The following is a 16768-nucleotide window of genomic DNA, read 5'->3' on the forward strand; positions in this document are numbered from 1 at the left end:
CCTCGGGAAGGGGCAGAGGGGGTGGGAAGCAGAGACACTGCGGGTCACGAGGACTTGTTTAATAACAAAACTCCAGCTATTGTAGAACAATATTTTCCAACATCATTGTAATATACAATACGGGGAATGCTCTCAGCAATCTGAGAAGGATACGACCGGAGGGGCAGCACCCCCGGCCCAGCCTGCGGGAGGAACCCTCGGGGCAGCCCCACCACGTGTGGGGGTCCCCTCCGTGCCCTGGGGTGCGGGCGAAACGCTGTGTCCGGGGTCCCGGGGACGTCCGCGGTGGGTCCGGAGAGGTCTCAGAGGCAGAGGATCCGGTCGGCAGTGGGCATGCACGGAGCCTGCGGGAAAAAAGGAGGCAGAGGGCGGGTCAGTGGTGGTCGAGGGAACCGGAGAGAGGGGAAACCCGATTGTGCCGGCGGGAGATCGAGACGGGGATCCGCAGGCACCTCGGGGGGACCTCCGGGGAGGATGGGGACAGGAGAAAGGGACACCCCTGGGAAGGGAAAAATGCGGGGAGGACCGAGCAGCCCAGACGGGCCGGCAGGAGACCGGGACGGTGTCGGGAGATCTCCACTCACCTCGGGGGGTTCCCCGGCGGCACCGGGGGGTCCACGCTGCAGGGCCAGCTGCAGGTCCCAGATGTAGTCGATAACGTGCTGCAGGAGCTCCACCTTGGAGACCCGGCGGTGTCGCGGCAGAGTCGGCACCAGAGCCCGCAGCCGGGAGTAGCAGCCCTTCATGTCGTACAGCAACGCGGCGGCCGCTTGCTCCGCCGCCCCCGGGGACACCCCCCCAGCAGGGGACATCCCCCCTGGGCCCGGCCCGCACCGGGCGGCCTCCCCGGGCCTCATCGCCTTTAACGCTCCGCCGGCACCGGCAGGCAGCGGCGAAGGGGACACGGTGGCAACTTTCATGGCGAAGAGGGGAGCGTGGGGGAATCCGTGCCGGTGACCACCGGGACCGCACCGGGACCCTGCGGGGGGACAGCCCGTGCGCGCCTACCGCCGATCAATTTATAGGGGAGGGGGCGGGGCCTCGGGGAGAGCTGCAGCCAATGGCAGCGGCGCAGGGGACGGGACGGCCCCGCCCACCCCATTCACCGCCCCCCCCGCCAGGGCAGCGCCTTAAAGGGGCAGCGGGAGGCGGGGCGGGGGGGGGGGGTCACCGGGGTGCGGGGGGGTTCGGGGTGCGGAGCGGCGGTGGAAACCGGCACCTTCCCCGCCGTTACTGCGGGTTATGGCTCCCCCGGCCCCGGTGCCCTCCGGGGGTCCTCGTATTCCCCCCCCAACGCCTCCCGGTGCCCCTCCCGCATCCCGGCCCCCCCGCACTCCCCGGGCCCCCCCGCATCCCCGCGCCTCAGACCGTTAGACGCCAGGCCCGTGACGTCACCCATTCATAAGCCCCGCGCGCTGTCAGCGCGGCGCCTCGCGGGCGGTGCCCATGGCGACGGGGGCGGGGAGGGGCGGGGGGGGCACCTGCGGCCCGACCCGGGGGGCACCGGGACCCCCACGGGGACACGGGGGGACCGGGGAACAGCTAGCCCCACCGGGACCAGCCGGGACTCCCCCCCACCCCGTTCGGCCTCACCCCCCCCGGGATGGCTCCGCTTGCACCCCGGTGCCGGGGATGAGACCCCCGCGGAGGCGGCAGCTGCAGGGGAGGGGGGCGGTGGGCACCGGGGGGGGGCAGGCAGGGCAGGAGGGGTGACCTGGCTGAGCTGCGGCCTTCGCAGTCCCTGCCCTGGCTGCCGGGTGTGTGTGCGGGCACATGGGCGCGTGGACACACACAAACACACGCAGGGGAAGATTCACGCAGATCCACAGCTTGTGGGTGCACAACAGTGTCCGAAAGTACACACAGACACACGCACACCCCCACGGATGGCTGAACACACGCAGACCCCCACGCAAACACCCGTGCAGACCGTGACAGCGTGGCTCCGGTGCGCCCCCACCCCGCACGGTGCTCAGCTGCCCCCTGTTCGCTGGGGGACAGGGCTGTGATGGCACTTGATGGTGGCATGGGCACGGGGACAGCCTGGCATCTTCCTTGCTGGAGAGCGTGTCACACAGGGCCAGCTCCGGTGCGGGTGCTGAGGGCCCTTTGTGCGGGTGGGCTTGGGGCCAGACCCCCCCCATGCCCAGAGCGGCTGCAGGGAGCCGAAGGCCTCCCCTCCTCTTCCTCACCAGGGGGACAGCCCCGGGTGGCAGGAGCTGTGTCCCCCCCGTCCCTCCTCCCCGCTTCCCCCGCCCCGGTGTGGCGGTTCCCAGGGTGGGCACGGCGCAGGGGTCACCCCCTCCATTCAGGGCTCTGCGGAGGGCCCGGCACTGCCCGGTTCCCACCGCGGCTCTCAAAGCTGCTAATGAGCCCCCATCTGGCGCTGCCGGCCGGGCCGCGGCGGGGACATTGTGTGCAGGAATGCCTTTCAGTGCCGCCGGCCACCAGCCACCGCCAGCTGTGCCGGTGACAATGCGCGGTGGCCGGGACCCTCGCTGCGGTGGCCATCCCGCCCGCCGACCCGGCCACCGGCCACCCTGGGTGGCACGGGGACCAGGACGGGCTTCGCTGCCGTGGCGGGTGTCGGGCACACGTGGCACGCGTGGCACCGCCAGCCCGGTGGCCGTGGTGTGTCCCAGCCGTGGGACACCCTGGGGACAGCTCTCTGCGTGCCAGGACAGGGCGGTGGGGAGGGGGCGGTGGGGATGGGGGTGCCAGCGCAGCCCCCCGACACCGTCCTGGGCGCAGCTGGGCGCGGGGTGGCAGCACGGCGTGCCGGGGTTGTCCGGCAAGACGGATCACTTCATTTCCATCTCAATTCTGGGAACGGGGCGTGCGGCGCGGGAACAGCGGCCCCGGCCATATGGTGCTGGGGGGGCTCGGCCCGGGGAGGGGGGGGACGGCTGCTTTGTGCCGAGCTGGGGTTGCCCGGCAGCCGAGGACATCAAAGCCCTCACCCCGCCGGGACCACACAGGGCAACGGCCACACCAGGCCGGCGAGGGGCCACGGGGGGCTGCCTGGGCCGCGGGGGAAAGGGGGACAGGGGACAATGGCACCCCAGAGCCGGCAGCACCCAGCCCCGTGCTGGGGTGTGGGCAGACACCAGGGGCCAGTTTGGGGGTCCCCTTACTGAACAGAACCCCCAAACCCGGGCTGCTCCCGCCCCGGCCGAAGTTGGGCTCCATTCCCGTCCCCGTGCCACTGCCCTGGGGAGCCAGAGCTGGTGGCACAGCTGGAGCAGGGCCGAGGATGGAGAAAGCCCCTGAGCTTCCCTCCCGCTTCTCCCTTCCCGTCCCTGGCTCCATCCGCTGCAGCCCAGACCAGCTGGAGCCAGGCGGCCCTTCCTGGGATTTATTCCAGCTTCCTGCCCCTCCTCACCGGCCGGGGCTGGGGCTGCTCTTGGCTTCTTCCTCTCCAAGGCCGGCACCCAGCACCCCGTAGGACCCCACTGCACGCTGGGGCACGAGGTGCCCACCAGTCCAGCACCCTCCTGGCCATGGTGGGGAGGCTCTGCAGGACTCTGGGGACGAGCGGCCCCAGTGTCCCCACCACCACCCCAGGCAGCAGCACTCCCCACACACACCAAACCACCAAACCACTGCCATTTGCACCCAGGGGTGTCCCCTGTGCACCCCCGTCCCATCCCATCCCATCCCATCCCATCCCATCCCATCCCATCCCATCCCACCACCTTGGTATCAGAGGAGGGCACCTAGGGGCTCCCCTGGCCCTCCCAGAAGCCATGGGAACAGGGGTGGATCCCTCCCCAAACCCCACAGCTGCCCCACCGCTGCTGGATGGAGGTTTCCTGCTGGAGCATTTGTGTTTCCACATCTCCCCCTGGGCTGGGGGGACCCCGCGGCGAGGGGAAGGTGGCCCAGCAGTGGCCCAGCCAGGGTGGAGCCCCAGGGCTGCCGTGAGGTCCAGGTGCAGCGGGTGAGCAAGCCCGGGGCCACCGAGGCGCCGGCTCCGGTGCTGGCTCAGGGCAGGGCCCGGCCCGCTTCCTTCCTCCCGGCTGATGGGACCCCTGACCCCCCTGTCCCTCCCTCCCCCCTCTGCCTTCCTCTCCCCGCAGCCCTGGGAAAGCTCCGGGTGCTCCCACCACGGGCAGAGGTGACACGAGGCGTGATCCCCATCCCGCTCCGGGGGCTGCGTGGGGACGGACGTGAAGCCCCCCTCGGGCACCCCCCACCCACAGCTGGAGGTGTGGAGCCCGGCTGGAGCCAGAGCTGGGGCCGAGGGTCCCTCCCGGCGGGGGGGATGAGGGGGTCCCTGCTGGGAGCGCGGTGCTGCACCCCAGGGCAGAGCCAGCCCCGCTTTCGGGGGACGCTGGGGAAGCCACATCTGGAGTCTAGACTGAGAGACTCGGTGGGCCGGGCCTGGCCCTGCCGCACACTGTTTGCTTAGCTGGAGGTATTTAATTGGAATTAAAGTGGCCCCTCTTGTTTTTGCGGACAGGGCTGTTGGAAAAGGAGCTGTAAGTCATAGAAAACATCTGTAGGAGACGGGCAGGGTCATTAGATGGCAGGACGCGAGGCGCCACTTTCGGTGCTGGCAGCCGAGGGGAGGGGGCTGGGGGGGGGGGGGGGGGTGGCTCAATGCGGCTTTTGTGGAGGGGCTGAGCCCGGCAGCAGGCGGGGCCGGAGCGATGCGGGATCCTCTGCAGCCCGGGAGACACCCCCAGTGCTGCGGGACACACGGCAGCCCCTGCCGGAGCTGTCCCTGCCTGCATGGGCTGCGGTGGCACTCGGCTCCCTCCAAGGACTGGGGACGGCTGCCTGCACCCCACTCCAGGGCTGGGTTTGGGGTTCCCCAGCTCTCTCCCTCCCCGTCCTGCTCCACCAGGCTGTGGGGGTTCAGCTCAGCCCCACACACAGCCCAGGCAGGGTATGAACCCACCCACCCCCCCCTCTGTCCCCACTCACCCAGACCCAGCCAGGGATCAGGGCTGGCCCAGCACTGCCCGAGGAGCAGGATGGGGACAGTCACTCGGGAACAGGCAGACAACAGCCACGGGCCCCACACTGACACCAGGACACCCATCCTGGTGCTGGCCAGGGGCTACGAGAGGCTGAGGGAAGGGCTGGTGGTGCAGCCTGACCAGCACTTCTGTCCTTCAATATGATTTAATATGAGAGAAAGCAAACGCACAAATACAAAATTTTAAAAACCTGCCTGGGGTTTGCCCCCCCCGCCCCCACCCATGGGAGAGGAGGGGTCAGGGGGGCAGCAGGGGGGGCTATGAGGCGTACATCGATCCCCCCCCGGTGGCTGCTCCCACACACACAACACGATGCTCTTGCACAACTGTTTTCCTCGTCTGTCACTTGCAGAGGGTCTGGAAGGGCCCCAGCCCAGAGGCACCGGGCAGGGCCCACGGGCAAGGTCACTTCTCCTTCTTGGTGGCTTCTGTCACCTCTTCTTTGGAGGCCCCTGGCACCTCCTTGGGGTTAGAACTCTCCTCATAGCTGGGGACAAGAGGGAGGAGTGAGTGGGATCAGAGCTGTGCCAGGCAGGGACTGGGAGCCTGAAGTCTGTGGGGGGGCTGTGACACCCCAAAAACCAGGGGCTGGGGCTGCCCCTGGCCAAGCTGTGGGGCCAGCTCTGTGCTGGGGTCTGTCCTTGCTCCCCAGAGCATCCTGGATAGCCCCACACCTCCGAGCAAAGGGGCAGTTAGTGGGGGGAGCCACTAAAATCCCAAACAGCAGTGACCCCCCCCAAAAAAAAGAACTCACTCCTCTGTCCCCCACCCTCCCCAGCACCATCCCCACAGCCCACGGAAAGGCAAGGGGGAGGCACTGTCCTCCAGCAGGAAGCACCGGGGGGGGGCAGAGTATCCAATCCCTTCAGTCTGCCCTCAAAACCGGGGAGAAGTCAGGCCACAGCAGCTCTGCCTGGGGAGAGGGGGGAGCCAGGAGCAGGAGCAGCCCCTACCTGGCCAGAGGGACAGAGCCAGGCCCCCACCTGGGTGCTACATGGCACTGGGGCTCTGCTGCCGGCGGCGCCGGGGACAGGGGAGTTTCTGCTGCATGGAGTCAGCCAGGCTGGCGGGGGAGCCCGAGACGGTGGGGAAGTGGGTGAGTCTTGGTGTGTGTGGCAAGATTTCAGCAGAGGATTCATAGCTGCAGGAGAGAGAGGAAGCAGAGAGGGAAGAGGAGGATGGAAAGGACAGGGGGGGAGAGAGAGAGAAAGAGAAAAAGCAGAAGAGTTTTAGAGCGAGACTGCAGCACAGGCAGCCTGCTGTCACCCCCTGGGGGGGCCCCATGGCCATGCTGGCAGGCTCCTGCCTGCAGACCCCAGGGCAGGGAGAGGGCAGCTCCTGCTGGAACCCATGGGAATGCAGGCCTGGTGCTGGGGAGGCAGGGGCAGAGCAGCCCAGGGGCTGTGCAAGCAGCAGATGGATGCAGCAGAACCTTTCCTGAGAGCTCTGCCTGCTCAGGGAGGCTCAGACAAGCTGGGAGCCACAAAACCCATCCCAACGTCACCCACCTCTGCTCCATCAGCACCCCGTCCCACCCTGGCAGCGCTTTGCTGCTGGAACAGCTCGTCCTAACGCTCTGGGGGGGCTGTGCCTGGCTCCCTGGGGTGCCCTGCAGCTGGGCAGCCCAGCCTGGCAGCTCTGCCTCTCCCCAGTTTCCTGGAGCTGGTGAGTCAGGGCCGCAGGAGCAGGGCTGCAGCACCCAGGTGTGCAGGAAGCAGCTCCCGGGACAGGCAGCAGCTGACATCAAAGGGGAGAGGGGCAGGGCTGGGAACACCCAGACCCAGGTCTCCCAGGGGAGGGGAAGGAGGGGGAGGAGGGAGGGCTCTCTGCTGCACCCCAGTCACCTGCTGGTTTCCCTCTGAGGGTGCTGGGGGCTCGGGCAGGGGCACCCTGGGGGACGGGGAGGCTGGGGGAGTGCACAGCCTGGCTTGGGGATGGATGTTCCCTCCCCTCTGTTTCAAACGAGCCCTGGAGCAGCTCCCAGGTGGGTTGGGCCATACTCTGTGTGCTCAGAAGCTGCCTCCTGAGAGCAGGGAGAGGGGCTACAGCACAGCCCCCCCCACCCCTTCCTCCACACCAACAGCCCCCGGCGCAGGGAGAGGGCTGCAAACCAGGAGCCTTTCCTGAGGGAGGAGGCTGGGATGTGCTGGAACCAGCCCTGGCCTCTCTCACAGCTGCATCCAGCTCTGTTCTGTCCCCCCTCCCCAGGGGCCCTGGGACAAAACGACCCAGGTATGGGATCCCCCCCCTGCCCACCAGCACAGGGGAAGTTTTGTCCCCGGGGCGTAAAGCCAGGCCAGACGCTGCCTGCGTGTCCCACCCTGCTCTGGGGGAGGTGGCTGGAGCCAGGGCTGGCGTGCAGGGACACGGCCCCACTCCCTCCACCCACGCAGGGACCCGGGGGAAGCTGTCCCTCCAGCTGGGAACATCCTCAGCTCCAGCTGCTGCTGCGTGTCCCCAGCTGAGCCTCACCTGAACAGTTCTGTCACCTCCCCCTTTGCCAAGGCCACGAGGAGGGGGAATCCGATGCAGGCAGGGACCAGGTAGAGCAGGGCAGGCTGCAGGCAGGAACAGCAGCAGTTAGAGGCAAACCACCCCCAGCACCTCCCCCAGCACCCCAGGGAGGGTTGGGTGCTCCAGAGAGCAGCTCCGAGAGCCAAGGCGCAGCTGCAGGAGCAGCCTTGGGACGAAAAGGCTTAAGGGAGACCTCATTACCATGTTCCAGTCCTTAAAAGGTGGCTACAAAGAAGAGGCAGGCTCCCTGTTGACAAGGAGTCCCACGGACAAGGGGCAATGGGCACAAACTGCTCCTGGGGACATTCCCATTGGACACAAGAGGGAAATTTCTCACTCTGAGGACAGTCAGACACTGGAATGGTCTCCCAGGGGAAGGGAGACTTTGGAAAACTTTTCCCCCACTTTGGAAAAGCTCGATGGGGTGCTGGGACACCTCACATACACAGTAATATTGGAAGGGTTGGAGCAGGTGATCTTTGAGGGCCTTTCCCACCTGACTTTGTGATCCTATGAACCCCCCCCAGGGAGGTCCCAGCAGAACACCCCTGTGCAGCCCAGCACCAGGACCCCTCTGCAGCACACAGGGGGAGTCTGCAGGGGCAGCTTGGCCTCAAGGAGACACAAATACCCAGGGCAGTTCTTGGAATGCAGCTCTGAGCCAGCCTGGCTCCTAACAAGACTCAGCCCTGGGCAGGCACACGAGTGTTGGGCTGGGAAAGGCAGAGGCAGGCACTGGAAAAGCAAAGCCAACGAAAGGAACATCTCCAGGGCTTTTCCTGGCATTCTGCAGGAATCTGGTGGCCCTGCTGGGGATGTGCAGCCACGGGAGGCAGCGGGGCTGAGCTCACCTGGGCATGTTTGAAGATGTGCATGATGAATATGGTCAGGCCCAGCCCGAAGATGTAGGCCACAAAGCTGGTGTAGAAATACGTGTGAGTGTTCTTCTTCAGGCTGTGGGGAGAGGCAGCAAGAGCCCAGTGACCCCGGGGCTGAGGGGACAAGTGGGAGCTGGCACCCTGTCCCCAGCACGGGAGCTGTGCAGGGTGGGACTGGGAGGGGTGACACCCATGGAAGGGTGACACCTGTGTGAGAGGTGACACCCATGGGAAGGTGACACCTGTGTGAGAGGTGACACCCATGGGAAGGGTGACACCCATGGGAAGGTGACACCCATGGGAAGGTGACACCCATGGGAAGGTGACACCCATGGGAGGGGCTGGGGGATGCAGGGTCCTGCTGCTGGATGGCTGCTGGGGGTGGGAAATGGGTGCTGGGCCCCACGGGGAGGGGTCCAGGAAGGGTTCTTTCCATTTTCCCAGGGGAGGTGTGGCTGGCTCCTGGCACCCTGCTCTCAGGGCTGTGTGATCTCAGGAGCTGGGATCCCTGGCAGGTGCAGGCAGGACGTGGGTGGAAACACCTGGAGGAGCTGGCAGGGCCCCCAGGCTGTGTGCACCAGCAGCAGCCACAGCACAGCCACACCAAGCAGCCTGTTCCTGGCAGCTGGAGACCTTCAGTGTGGGACAAGCCCTGCAGGCTGCACCCCAGAGGCAGGCACAGCTCCCCTGGGTAGGAAGGAGCTGCTTCCCCCAGTGTCAGCATTGCCAGGACCCATCTGCAGCCACGCCAGCACTTCCCTGGTGCCAGCACCCCCACACTGTCCCCGTGTCCCCTCGCTGGCCTCTGGAGAGCTCCAGGAGGCTGCTCCCTGCCCTGCCCATCAGCTCAAACAGCTTGGGATGGCCCCCCAAGAGCTTCCCTCCCCTCGCACCCTCTACCAGCTCCTCACACCCAGTCCCAGAGGAGCACCCAGCTGCACCCCTGCCTTCCCCTTCCCCTTTTTCCCTTAAACCAGGACCCCAGCTGCCCCTCACCTGATGTCAAACCGCAGCAGCAAAGCGATGAAGATCCCTGCGGGGAGAGGGGGAGGGTGAGTGGAGGCTGTGCCCGGGCTGGCAGTGCCCTCTGGTGGCACAAGGGACACCCCCAGAGCCGCCGAGCCACCCGCACCCACCCCGGTCCCCTCCCTGCTCTGCTCTGTCCTCACCTGGGATCACGATGTCCCCCAGCCCCAGCATGGCGAAGTTGTCAGCTTCCAGCCCCTTCTCCAGCAGATCCTGAGGGAAAACCACTACAGGAGCAGGGAGAGGGGAGTGAGGGGTGAGTGGCCGTGCTGAGCAGCCCCCAGACCCGCTGTGCCTGACAGCCTGAGCAGGGCCAGACCCCTTCCCCTCCTGCCCTGCACCTCTCCCACCTGGGACAACTCCAGGGTGGGAAACCAAGGGGTTTGGGGCCAGCCCCATGCACAACTTCCAACCCCAGCTCCCAGTCCCAACCACCGTGTGCTTGACAACAGCCCCAACCCATCCCCCCCTGCTGGTTTTGTTTGGGAGGTTTGGATTTTTGGGGTTTGGGGAGGCCCAGCCAGCTCCAGGCTCTGCAGCCCCTTCCTGCTCACATCCCACCCTCCCAGGGCCCTCCAGAGGGTGAAGGGGGCAGTGAGGACAGGAGCAGGGACACAGGGAACATCCACTCACATTTGATTGGGGCCTCAAAGGATTTGGCAACTGTCACCATCACGTTGGTGCCAAAGACCTGGGGACAAGCAGAGGGTGTGGGGTGAGCAGAGCTGCAGAGCCTGAGAGCTTCCAACAGGGAGCAGGGAACTGTCAGGTCACTTATTTATTTGTGCCCCACTACCAGCTTTAAACCCTGGGGGTGTTTGGGGTGGGGCTGCAGGCACACAGTCCCCCTCATCCTGCTCCCTCCCACCCATAAACCTCTGGTTGGGGCTGCACCAAGCAGCAGGGACACAAACCAGGTGAACGAGATCCCAGAGAGAGAACAACAGAAGCCTGAAAGCAAACTCTGGGCCCCACGGAGTGCTGGAGCCCCACAGAAAGTGCAGTGAGCTCAGGGCATGGCCATGGAGTGACAAGGATCTGCAGTGGGACCAGGGAAAAGCATCACCTGCACACTGACCCCCAGGGAAACATCACTGATCCATGGAGCAGCTCCCCTCCCTCCCTGGAATCCTCCCCAGATCTCACTGTCATTAAATATTCCCTGTCAAGAGCCAAGGAACTGGGCCCTGCAGAGGGTTCCCACTCCAGGATGTCCATGAGGCTCCAGCAAGCCATGGACCCTCCAGGGAAGCTGAGGTGGGATCAGCAGGGAAGGGTCTCCCTCTCCCTGAAGCACAGGGAAGAAATTCACACCCAGAGGGCTTGAATCCTCTGCTGAGTTGGGGAGGAAGTGGCACCCAGGCCGGAGCTGAGGCTGCTGGTGTGGCTGTGACCCAGGGGCTGTGCTGGCCAAGTACAAACCAGCAGACAGGAGCTTAGACAGGGAAAGGATTACTCAGGCAGCTGCAGAGCTGCTGGACAGACCTCAAGGTATGCAAGGCTGTCAGACACTGGGAAACACAGCCATTCCAAAGGTGGAGGCAGCAGGAGGGCTGGGGAACAGGGATGTTACAAGGATAAATGTGCATCCAGGGCCCTGGCAGAGAAGCAAACCCCAAAACGCAGATGTTGGGGGAGGGACTGCAGCAGCAGCAGCTCTGTGGGGAACGCTGGGGACCAGAACTGGACCTGCCAGACCCCCAGGTACCCCAGGGCAGTCCTGATGAGATCCCTGCTCCCTGAGACTGACAGAAAAGGCCTTTGCTGAGCCACATTCTGCCACCGTTTGACTCCATCCCCACCCCTGTGGGCTGAGAAAGTGACAAGGCAGGGCTGAAAATGCCTCTCTGGCTGAGTGCTGCCCCCAGGGAAACCCAGCACCCCAGGAGAGCCTTCAGCCAGGGGCTGCACCACACCCCCCTTACCCAGAACACGTCGTAGATGAAGAGGCCCCCGAGCAGGATGCAGCCAGTGCTGACATTGTTGAGGTGCAGCAGCTCCACCCCGTTGAGGGAGAAGGCCAGGCCAAAGAGGTTGTTGGCAATCCAGTGCTGGGAGAGACAGGGAGAGGGGTTGCTGGGTGCTTCAGAGCCCACGGAGACCTCCTGGGGCTGATCCTGATGCCCCCCTGCAGCTCCTCTTACCTTCCTCAGCAGGTACCAGACCCCCACCACGCTGCTCAGGGCCAGGCACACCAGGTCCTTGGTGTCAAACTCGTAATTCACTATTTCTGCAACCAAACAGAGGTTGGGATGCCAGGCAGGGCCCTGTCCCACACACATCAGCGACTGTGCAGCTAGGGGGGGGCACCCAAACTGCAGCACTGCCCCCCCAAACCAGGGGATGCACCCCCAGAACCCAGACCTGCAAACCAGCCAGGGGCAAAGCAGCCCCTGCCACACGGCCCCTCTGTGCCTGGGGAAATGGGATGCAGGCAGGGAGAGGCAAACCTCCCCCCTCCTCCTGCACTGATCACCCCCTGGGGGTGCCAGGACCCCCCTACCAGTAAAGCTCCTGGGCAGGAAACTTAGCAAAGGGTCCCTGAGCAGTGCCAAGGTTTGGGTCAGGTCAGTTGGGGCAGTGCCCTCACAGCACCCCCAGTTCCTGCCGTGCTCTGGGGGGGGTTTTGGGGTTTTGCTGCCAGTCAGAAGCAGGAAGAAGATGCCCAGGGCAGCCCCAGTGCTGCAGGGACACACAGGGCTGGTGCTGGCAGCAAAGGGGGAGGCTCTGAGCAGAGCCCAAACACCAAGTGAGAGAAAAGCAGAGCAGTAAAGGCAGGAGAAGATCCCAGCCCCCAACATACCCTCCTTGCTCTCCCCGGAGCCCTGGGTGAAGAGGAGCTGGTACTGCTTGTTGGGGAAATTGGCAGGGAAGAATCTGTTCATCACGGGGCTGAAACGAGAGGGGGAGGGGAGGGCAGTGGGGCAGGAAGCCCCCCGGGGTGGGGGAACACCAGGGTGACCCCAGCAGGAGCCCTGGGGTCAGTCACCAGCCCCTCATCCTCCCCAGGGGTCTGACCTCCCCACGGCACAGTCCCCAAAATGCTCGAGGGCAACAAGAGCATTCCCTGCAAGAAAGGAGGAGCCACCCCAGCCCCCCCAGACCTGGCTGGGCCACCCCCCAGAGGCTCCTCAGCAGACACAAAGCCCTTGCCCAGCTGGTCTGAGGACAGCATCTGCTCCCCAGCACCCCAGGGCTCAGGAAACAGGAAACCAGTCTCACTTTTTCAGTTATCAACAGCCTGAGCTGCCCATCCCCACTGCTGCCCAGCCCAACCACCCCAGGGAGGGGCAGAGTGGTGCTGAGGAGCTCTGGCCTTGTCCCCATGGTGGTCACCTCCTCCCCCAGCTCTCCCAGGGATGCTGTAGGGGGGGTGCTCAGGACCCCCCTGAGACTTTGGGTACCCCACAAGGAAGGGTTCACAGCTCTGGGCCCTTCACAGCACCAAGGGATGAACCCTCCAAGCTGGGACTTGTGCCCCAGAACCCCCCCAGGAACCTCTGGGCTCTGCTGCCCCTCAGGGTGGGCATCTCGGGACCCCCCTTTCCTTGGGTCACACCCTTCCCTCCCTGTACCTGATGGTGTGGGACAGGGCAAGGATGCCCAGCACGAAGAAATACATGGAGAGCAGCAGATTGATGTACTCTTGAGAGAATATCTGCAGGGCAAAGGCAGGGAGGGGACAGTTACTGCAGTGTCCTCCCCACCTCCAGCACTTCCTGCTGTGCCCGTGCTCCGAGGGGAGCAGAGCAGCTGGGATGACCCAAATAACCCAGATCCTGGCACTGCTGGTGTGGAACAGGCTGGGAACAGCTGCCTGCTTCCAGGATGAACACTGGGGGGTCCCCGAGCTGCTTGGGTCAAAAAAAAAAAACAAACCAAACCCTGGTGTGGTGTGGGAAGGAGGAGAGAGCTTCCCCCAGAGCCACGGGAAGGGGGGAGGCACCAGGGGAGCAGCAGCCCCCCCCCCCACCTCCCTCCTTGCACCAGCCCTGCCCTAATTAAAGGGTTATTAATAGAGCTGCTGCCCCCTGAGAGCACAGTGTGGGGCTCCCCCTGCCCCTGGGGGGGCTGCTGGGACACCAGAGCTCAGGCTGGGGGTGTCCAAAGGAAAAGTCCCTGAGCACCCAGCACGTGGGGGGGGCCCTGCTGCACGCTCAGTGCTGCTTCCCTTGGTGTCTCCAGCCCAGCCCAGGGATGCTCCAAGGCCCCCCCTGCTCCTGGGGTCTCCTTTCTGTGACCCAGGAATGCTCTCACTGCTCTGCACCCCCCAAAGACACCCCCAGAGCACCCAGGGCCTGCCCAGCAGCCACCAACCCCCCCTGCAGCCAGGCTGGAGCACAAAGCACTGGGAACTCAGCACCCCCCCCTCAGCACCCTCTGGTCCCAGTCCCAGGGGGTTCATGGAGTGAGAGGCAGAGCTGAGGGGTGACCAAACAGGCTCTGCTCTGCCCCAGGCTGTGATGGTTCAGGTGACACTGACACCTTCTGTCCCGAAGCCCTGGACCCCCCACCAAGGGGGAAGCCCAAAAATGGAGTCGGTCCCCTCCAGGGAGCCCCTGGGGGGTGAGGAATGGGCTGGCAACAGCTCTGGGGCTGCTGACTTACTTTAAAGAAGAGGTAGAGCCCCAGGAGGGTGCAGCTGGCAACAATGGGGAAGCGAGCAGCATCCCTGCTGGTGATGGTCTCTGGCATCTCCGAGGAGTTCTGGGGAGGGAAGGGAGAGGAGAGGGGAGGGGATCAGCCCCTGTGCTGCTCCAGGGTGGGAGGGTGGGCAGGGCTCTGCTGGGAGCCCCCCTGGTGCTCCTGGGGCCGAGGCTGCCTCCCAGGCAGGGGTGGGGAAAGGAAACCTGCCAGGATTCATTGTTTCCTCTCCTCTTGGAGCAGGGAAAGACCCCCCCTGGGCTGGCACTGCTCCCTTCTCCCCCTGCCCAGAGGGCTGCTGGGCTCACACCCTCCCCATCTGTGTCTCCATATGGCATCACCCCCACACCTCTTCTCTCTCCAATCGCCTTTCCTGTCCCTCTCACTTCACCCTTGGGACCCTCCCTGTGCTCAAAAGCCCCAGATTTATAAATATAAATCTCTTCTGAGCCATTTTTGCTGAACCAAGCCCTGATTTCCCCACAAGAGGCTTTCAGCAGAGGGCTGCCTGTTCCCTGCCTGCTCCCCCTCCCCAGCCCCCACCTCCCCCAGGCAAACTCCCGCAGCCAGAGGGCCCCCCTGCTGCAAAGTCACCCTGCAAGGGAGCAGCAGCTTCTCCCGGGCAGAGCAGAAGCAGCGAGGGGACAGAAATCCAACCCCCCCCTCCCCTCCCCAGAACCCCAACCCCGCTAAACCCAACCGGGATCAGACAGAAGGGGGAACAAAGGGGCTTCGAAAACTCCTCCGGGCTGGGGCAGCAAAGCCCGGAGCGTTCTCCCCCCTCCCCCAGCACCTCCTGGGGCTGCCGGGAGCTGAGCAGAGGGAACGGGGGGGCTGGAGGAGACCCCGGGGGGAGGCAAAGCAACCCCCGGGAGAGATCTGGCTGTGCCGGGACACGGGACCCTGCAGCTGCCGGGACGGGACCCTCGGGGGTGTTCCCGGGAGTACTCCCGAGGTGTTCCCGGGGTGTTCCCGGAGGTATTCCCGGGGGGCATTCCCGGAGGTATTCCCGGAGGTATTCCCGGGGTGTTCCCGGAGGTGTTCCCGGTGTTCCCGGGGCTGTTCCCGGGGCTGTTCCCGGAGCTGTTCCCGGTGTTCCCGGGGGTACCTTGCTCTTGGCGCAGCTGACGGAGCGCAGCGCCCCGAAGAAGATGGGCAGCAGCGCCATAAGGACGAGGCTGCCGTAAGCCAAGGCCATGCCCTCGGGGGTGGCCGGAGGGCGGGCGGAGGCCGCGGGGGAGCCGGTTCCGGTGTCGGTGCCGGTCCCGGCGCTGCCGTTGTGCGCCGCGGCCTCCTCCATGGCGGCTGCAGCCCCGCTTCCGGCCCCCGCGCGCCAGGGACACGTCCTCGCACCGGCCGGAAGGACGTCACGGGACACGGCCACGCCCACAGCGGCCCCCGCGCGCTGTTGCTAGGAGACGGGCAGCGGATGGGCCCGATCCCGGCACCGGCTCCGGGCCTGATCCCCATCCCGGCCACGGATCCCCATCCAGATCACGGCGACGGCCCCAGATCCCATCCCAATCGCGACCCGGATCCCAGTCCCGGACCCAATCCCGACCCCTATCGCGATTTCTATTCCGGTTCTGATCCCGATCCCGATCCCGACCCCAGCCCCGTCCTGGCCCCGATCCCTATCTTGATTTATATTCCGAACCCGATCTGGATCCCTGGTTCAGCGCTGAGCTACGGGCAGGGGGAGGGAGCGCGGCAGGGACTGAACAGCACGGCGTTAATTTTTTTATTTTTTTTTTTAAGTTTTCTTAAAGCCCATTTCAGGACCAGACGTGGTTCGCAGTTCCGTGTTTCAGGCGCAGGGCAGATGGGACAGAGCCCCCCGGGAGCCCCCTGCCCGCTGCCCCTGGTGTCCCCCCACGGGCACCCAGAGCAGCACCAGTGGGCAGGGTGCCCACCCCCCCGCTGCCTCCCACGCCCCCGCCTCCCACGGCCCGGCCCAGCCCGGCACTGACCCCCTTTGGGACCCCCTTTGGGACCCCCCCTGGGCCCCAGCCAGGCTGCTGCCCGCACTGTCCCCTCGGGGTGGATGGGGGGGAGAGGGGGGGCTCCAGGAGAATGGGTCTGGGGGAGTCGGGTCACCACCCATCCCCATGCCCCGAGTCCGGGGGGGTCCAGGATCTGGCTCGGCACCACTCTCCGGGTTCTCCTCCTTCCTTCTCCCCCCGTTTCCCAGCCCCTCGCCGTGCCCCCCCTTGGCCTCTCCTCCAACGCGGCCGCATTTTTCTGGGTTTGAGCTCATTCTTTCCACTCCCCTCTCTGCCGCCTGCCAACTTTCCATCCCCTGTGTCCCGTCCCCCCGTCTCCGCCCGCAGGGAAACGCCGGAGGGACGGGCAGCAGCACGGAGCCCCCGGCCCGGTGAGCAGCACCAAGAACTGGGGTGCGGAGAGCATCGGAACCGCACCACGGTCACCAACGGGTCAGGAGGGCACCGAGCAGAGTGGAGAAAAACCTGAGCCCCATGCCCAGTGTCCCCTTTGTCCCGGTGACCCCCCTGTCCGGCTCCAGCGTCCCGGCCACAGACAGCGGAAACTCCCGACCCGGGGAGGCACCGCTGATCCTCCCTGGCGCCGGGCCCGGGGCCGCTGAGCCGGTTACCCCACAGCTTCCCGGCCCCGCAGCCTAAAAACAACCGGCACAGCCCCCGCATCACCTCCCCCGGTGCCCCGCGTCCCCCCCGCGGGCTGCAGCCGAGCACGTCCCTT

At 65.6% G+C, this 16768-nt stretch overlaps 2 protein-coding genes across 3 annotated transcripts; both read right to left on the reverse strand.

Moving 5' to 3' along the window:
* Positions 1–44: 44 nt before the first annotated feature.
* ID1 (inhibitor of DNA binding 1) lies at positions 45–990 on the reverse strand. Its single transcript, XM_071759935.1, has 2 exons — positions 585–990; positions 45–344 (listed from the first exon to the last, which is right to left on the reverse strand). The coding sequence occupies exons 1-2, from the start codon at positions 918–920 to the stop codon at positions 303–305; spliced, it is 378 nt and encodes a 125-aa protein (XP_071616036.1). The 5' UTR covers positions 921–990; the 3' UTR covers positions 45–302.
* A 4121-nt stretch (positions 991–5111) lies between these two features.
* Positions 5112–15400, reverse strand: HM13 (histocompatibility minor 13). Of its 2 annotated transcripts, XM_071759516.1 has the most exons (13): positions 15156–15400; positions 14012–14110; positions 12979–13061; positions 12207–12295; positions 11548–11633; positions 11329–11454; positions 10037–10094; positions 9547–9630; positions 9374–9410; positions 8351–8453; positions 7458–7543; positions 5939–6126; positions 5112–5472 (listed from the first exon to the last, which is right to left on the reverse strand). In XM_071759516.1, exons 1-12 carry the CDS (start codon positions 15345–15347, stop codon positions 5976–5978), a joined length of 1194 nt encoding a protein of 397 aa, XP_071615617.1. In that variant the 5' UTR covers positions 15348–15400; the 3' UTR covers positions 5112–5472; positions 5939–5975. The 2 variants fall into 2 exon arrangements, with proteins under 2 accessions (XP_071615617.1, XP_071615618.1); XM_071759517.1 differs by lacking the exon at positions 5939–6126 and having other exon boundaries at positions 15156–15347.
* Positions 15401–16768: the final 1368 nt, after the last annotated feature.

The sequence above is a fragment of the Heliangelus exortis genome, chromosome 16, assembly GCF_036169615.1.
Source record: "Heliangelus exortis chromosome 16, bHelExo1.hap1, whole genome shotgun sequence".
Lineage (NCBI taxonomy): Eukaryota > Metazoa > Chordata > Aves > Apodiformes > Trochilidae > Heliangelus > Heliangelus exortis.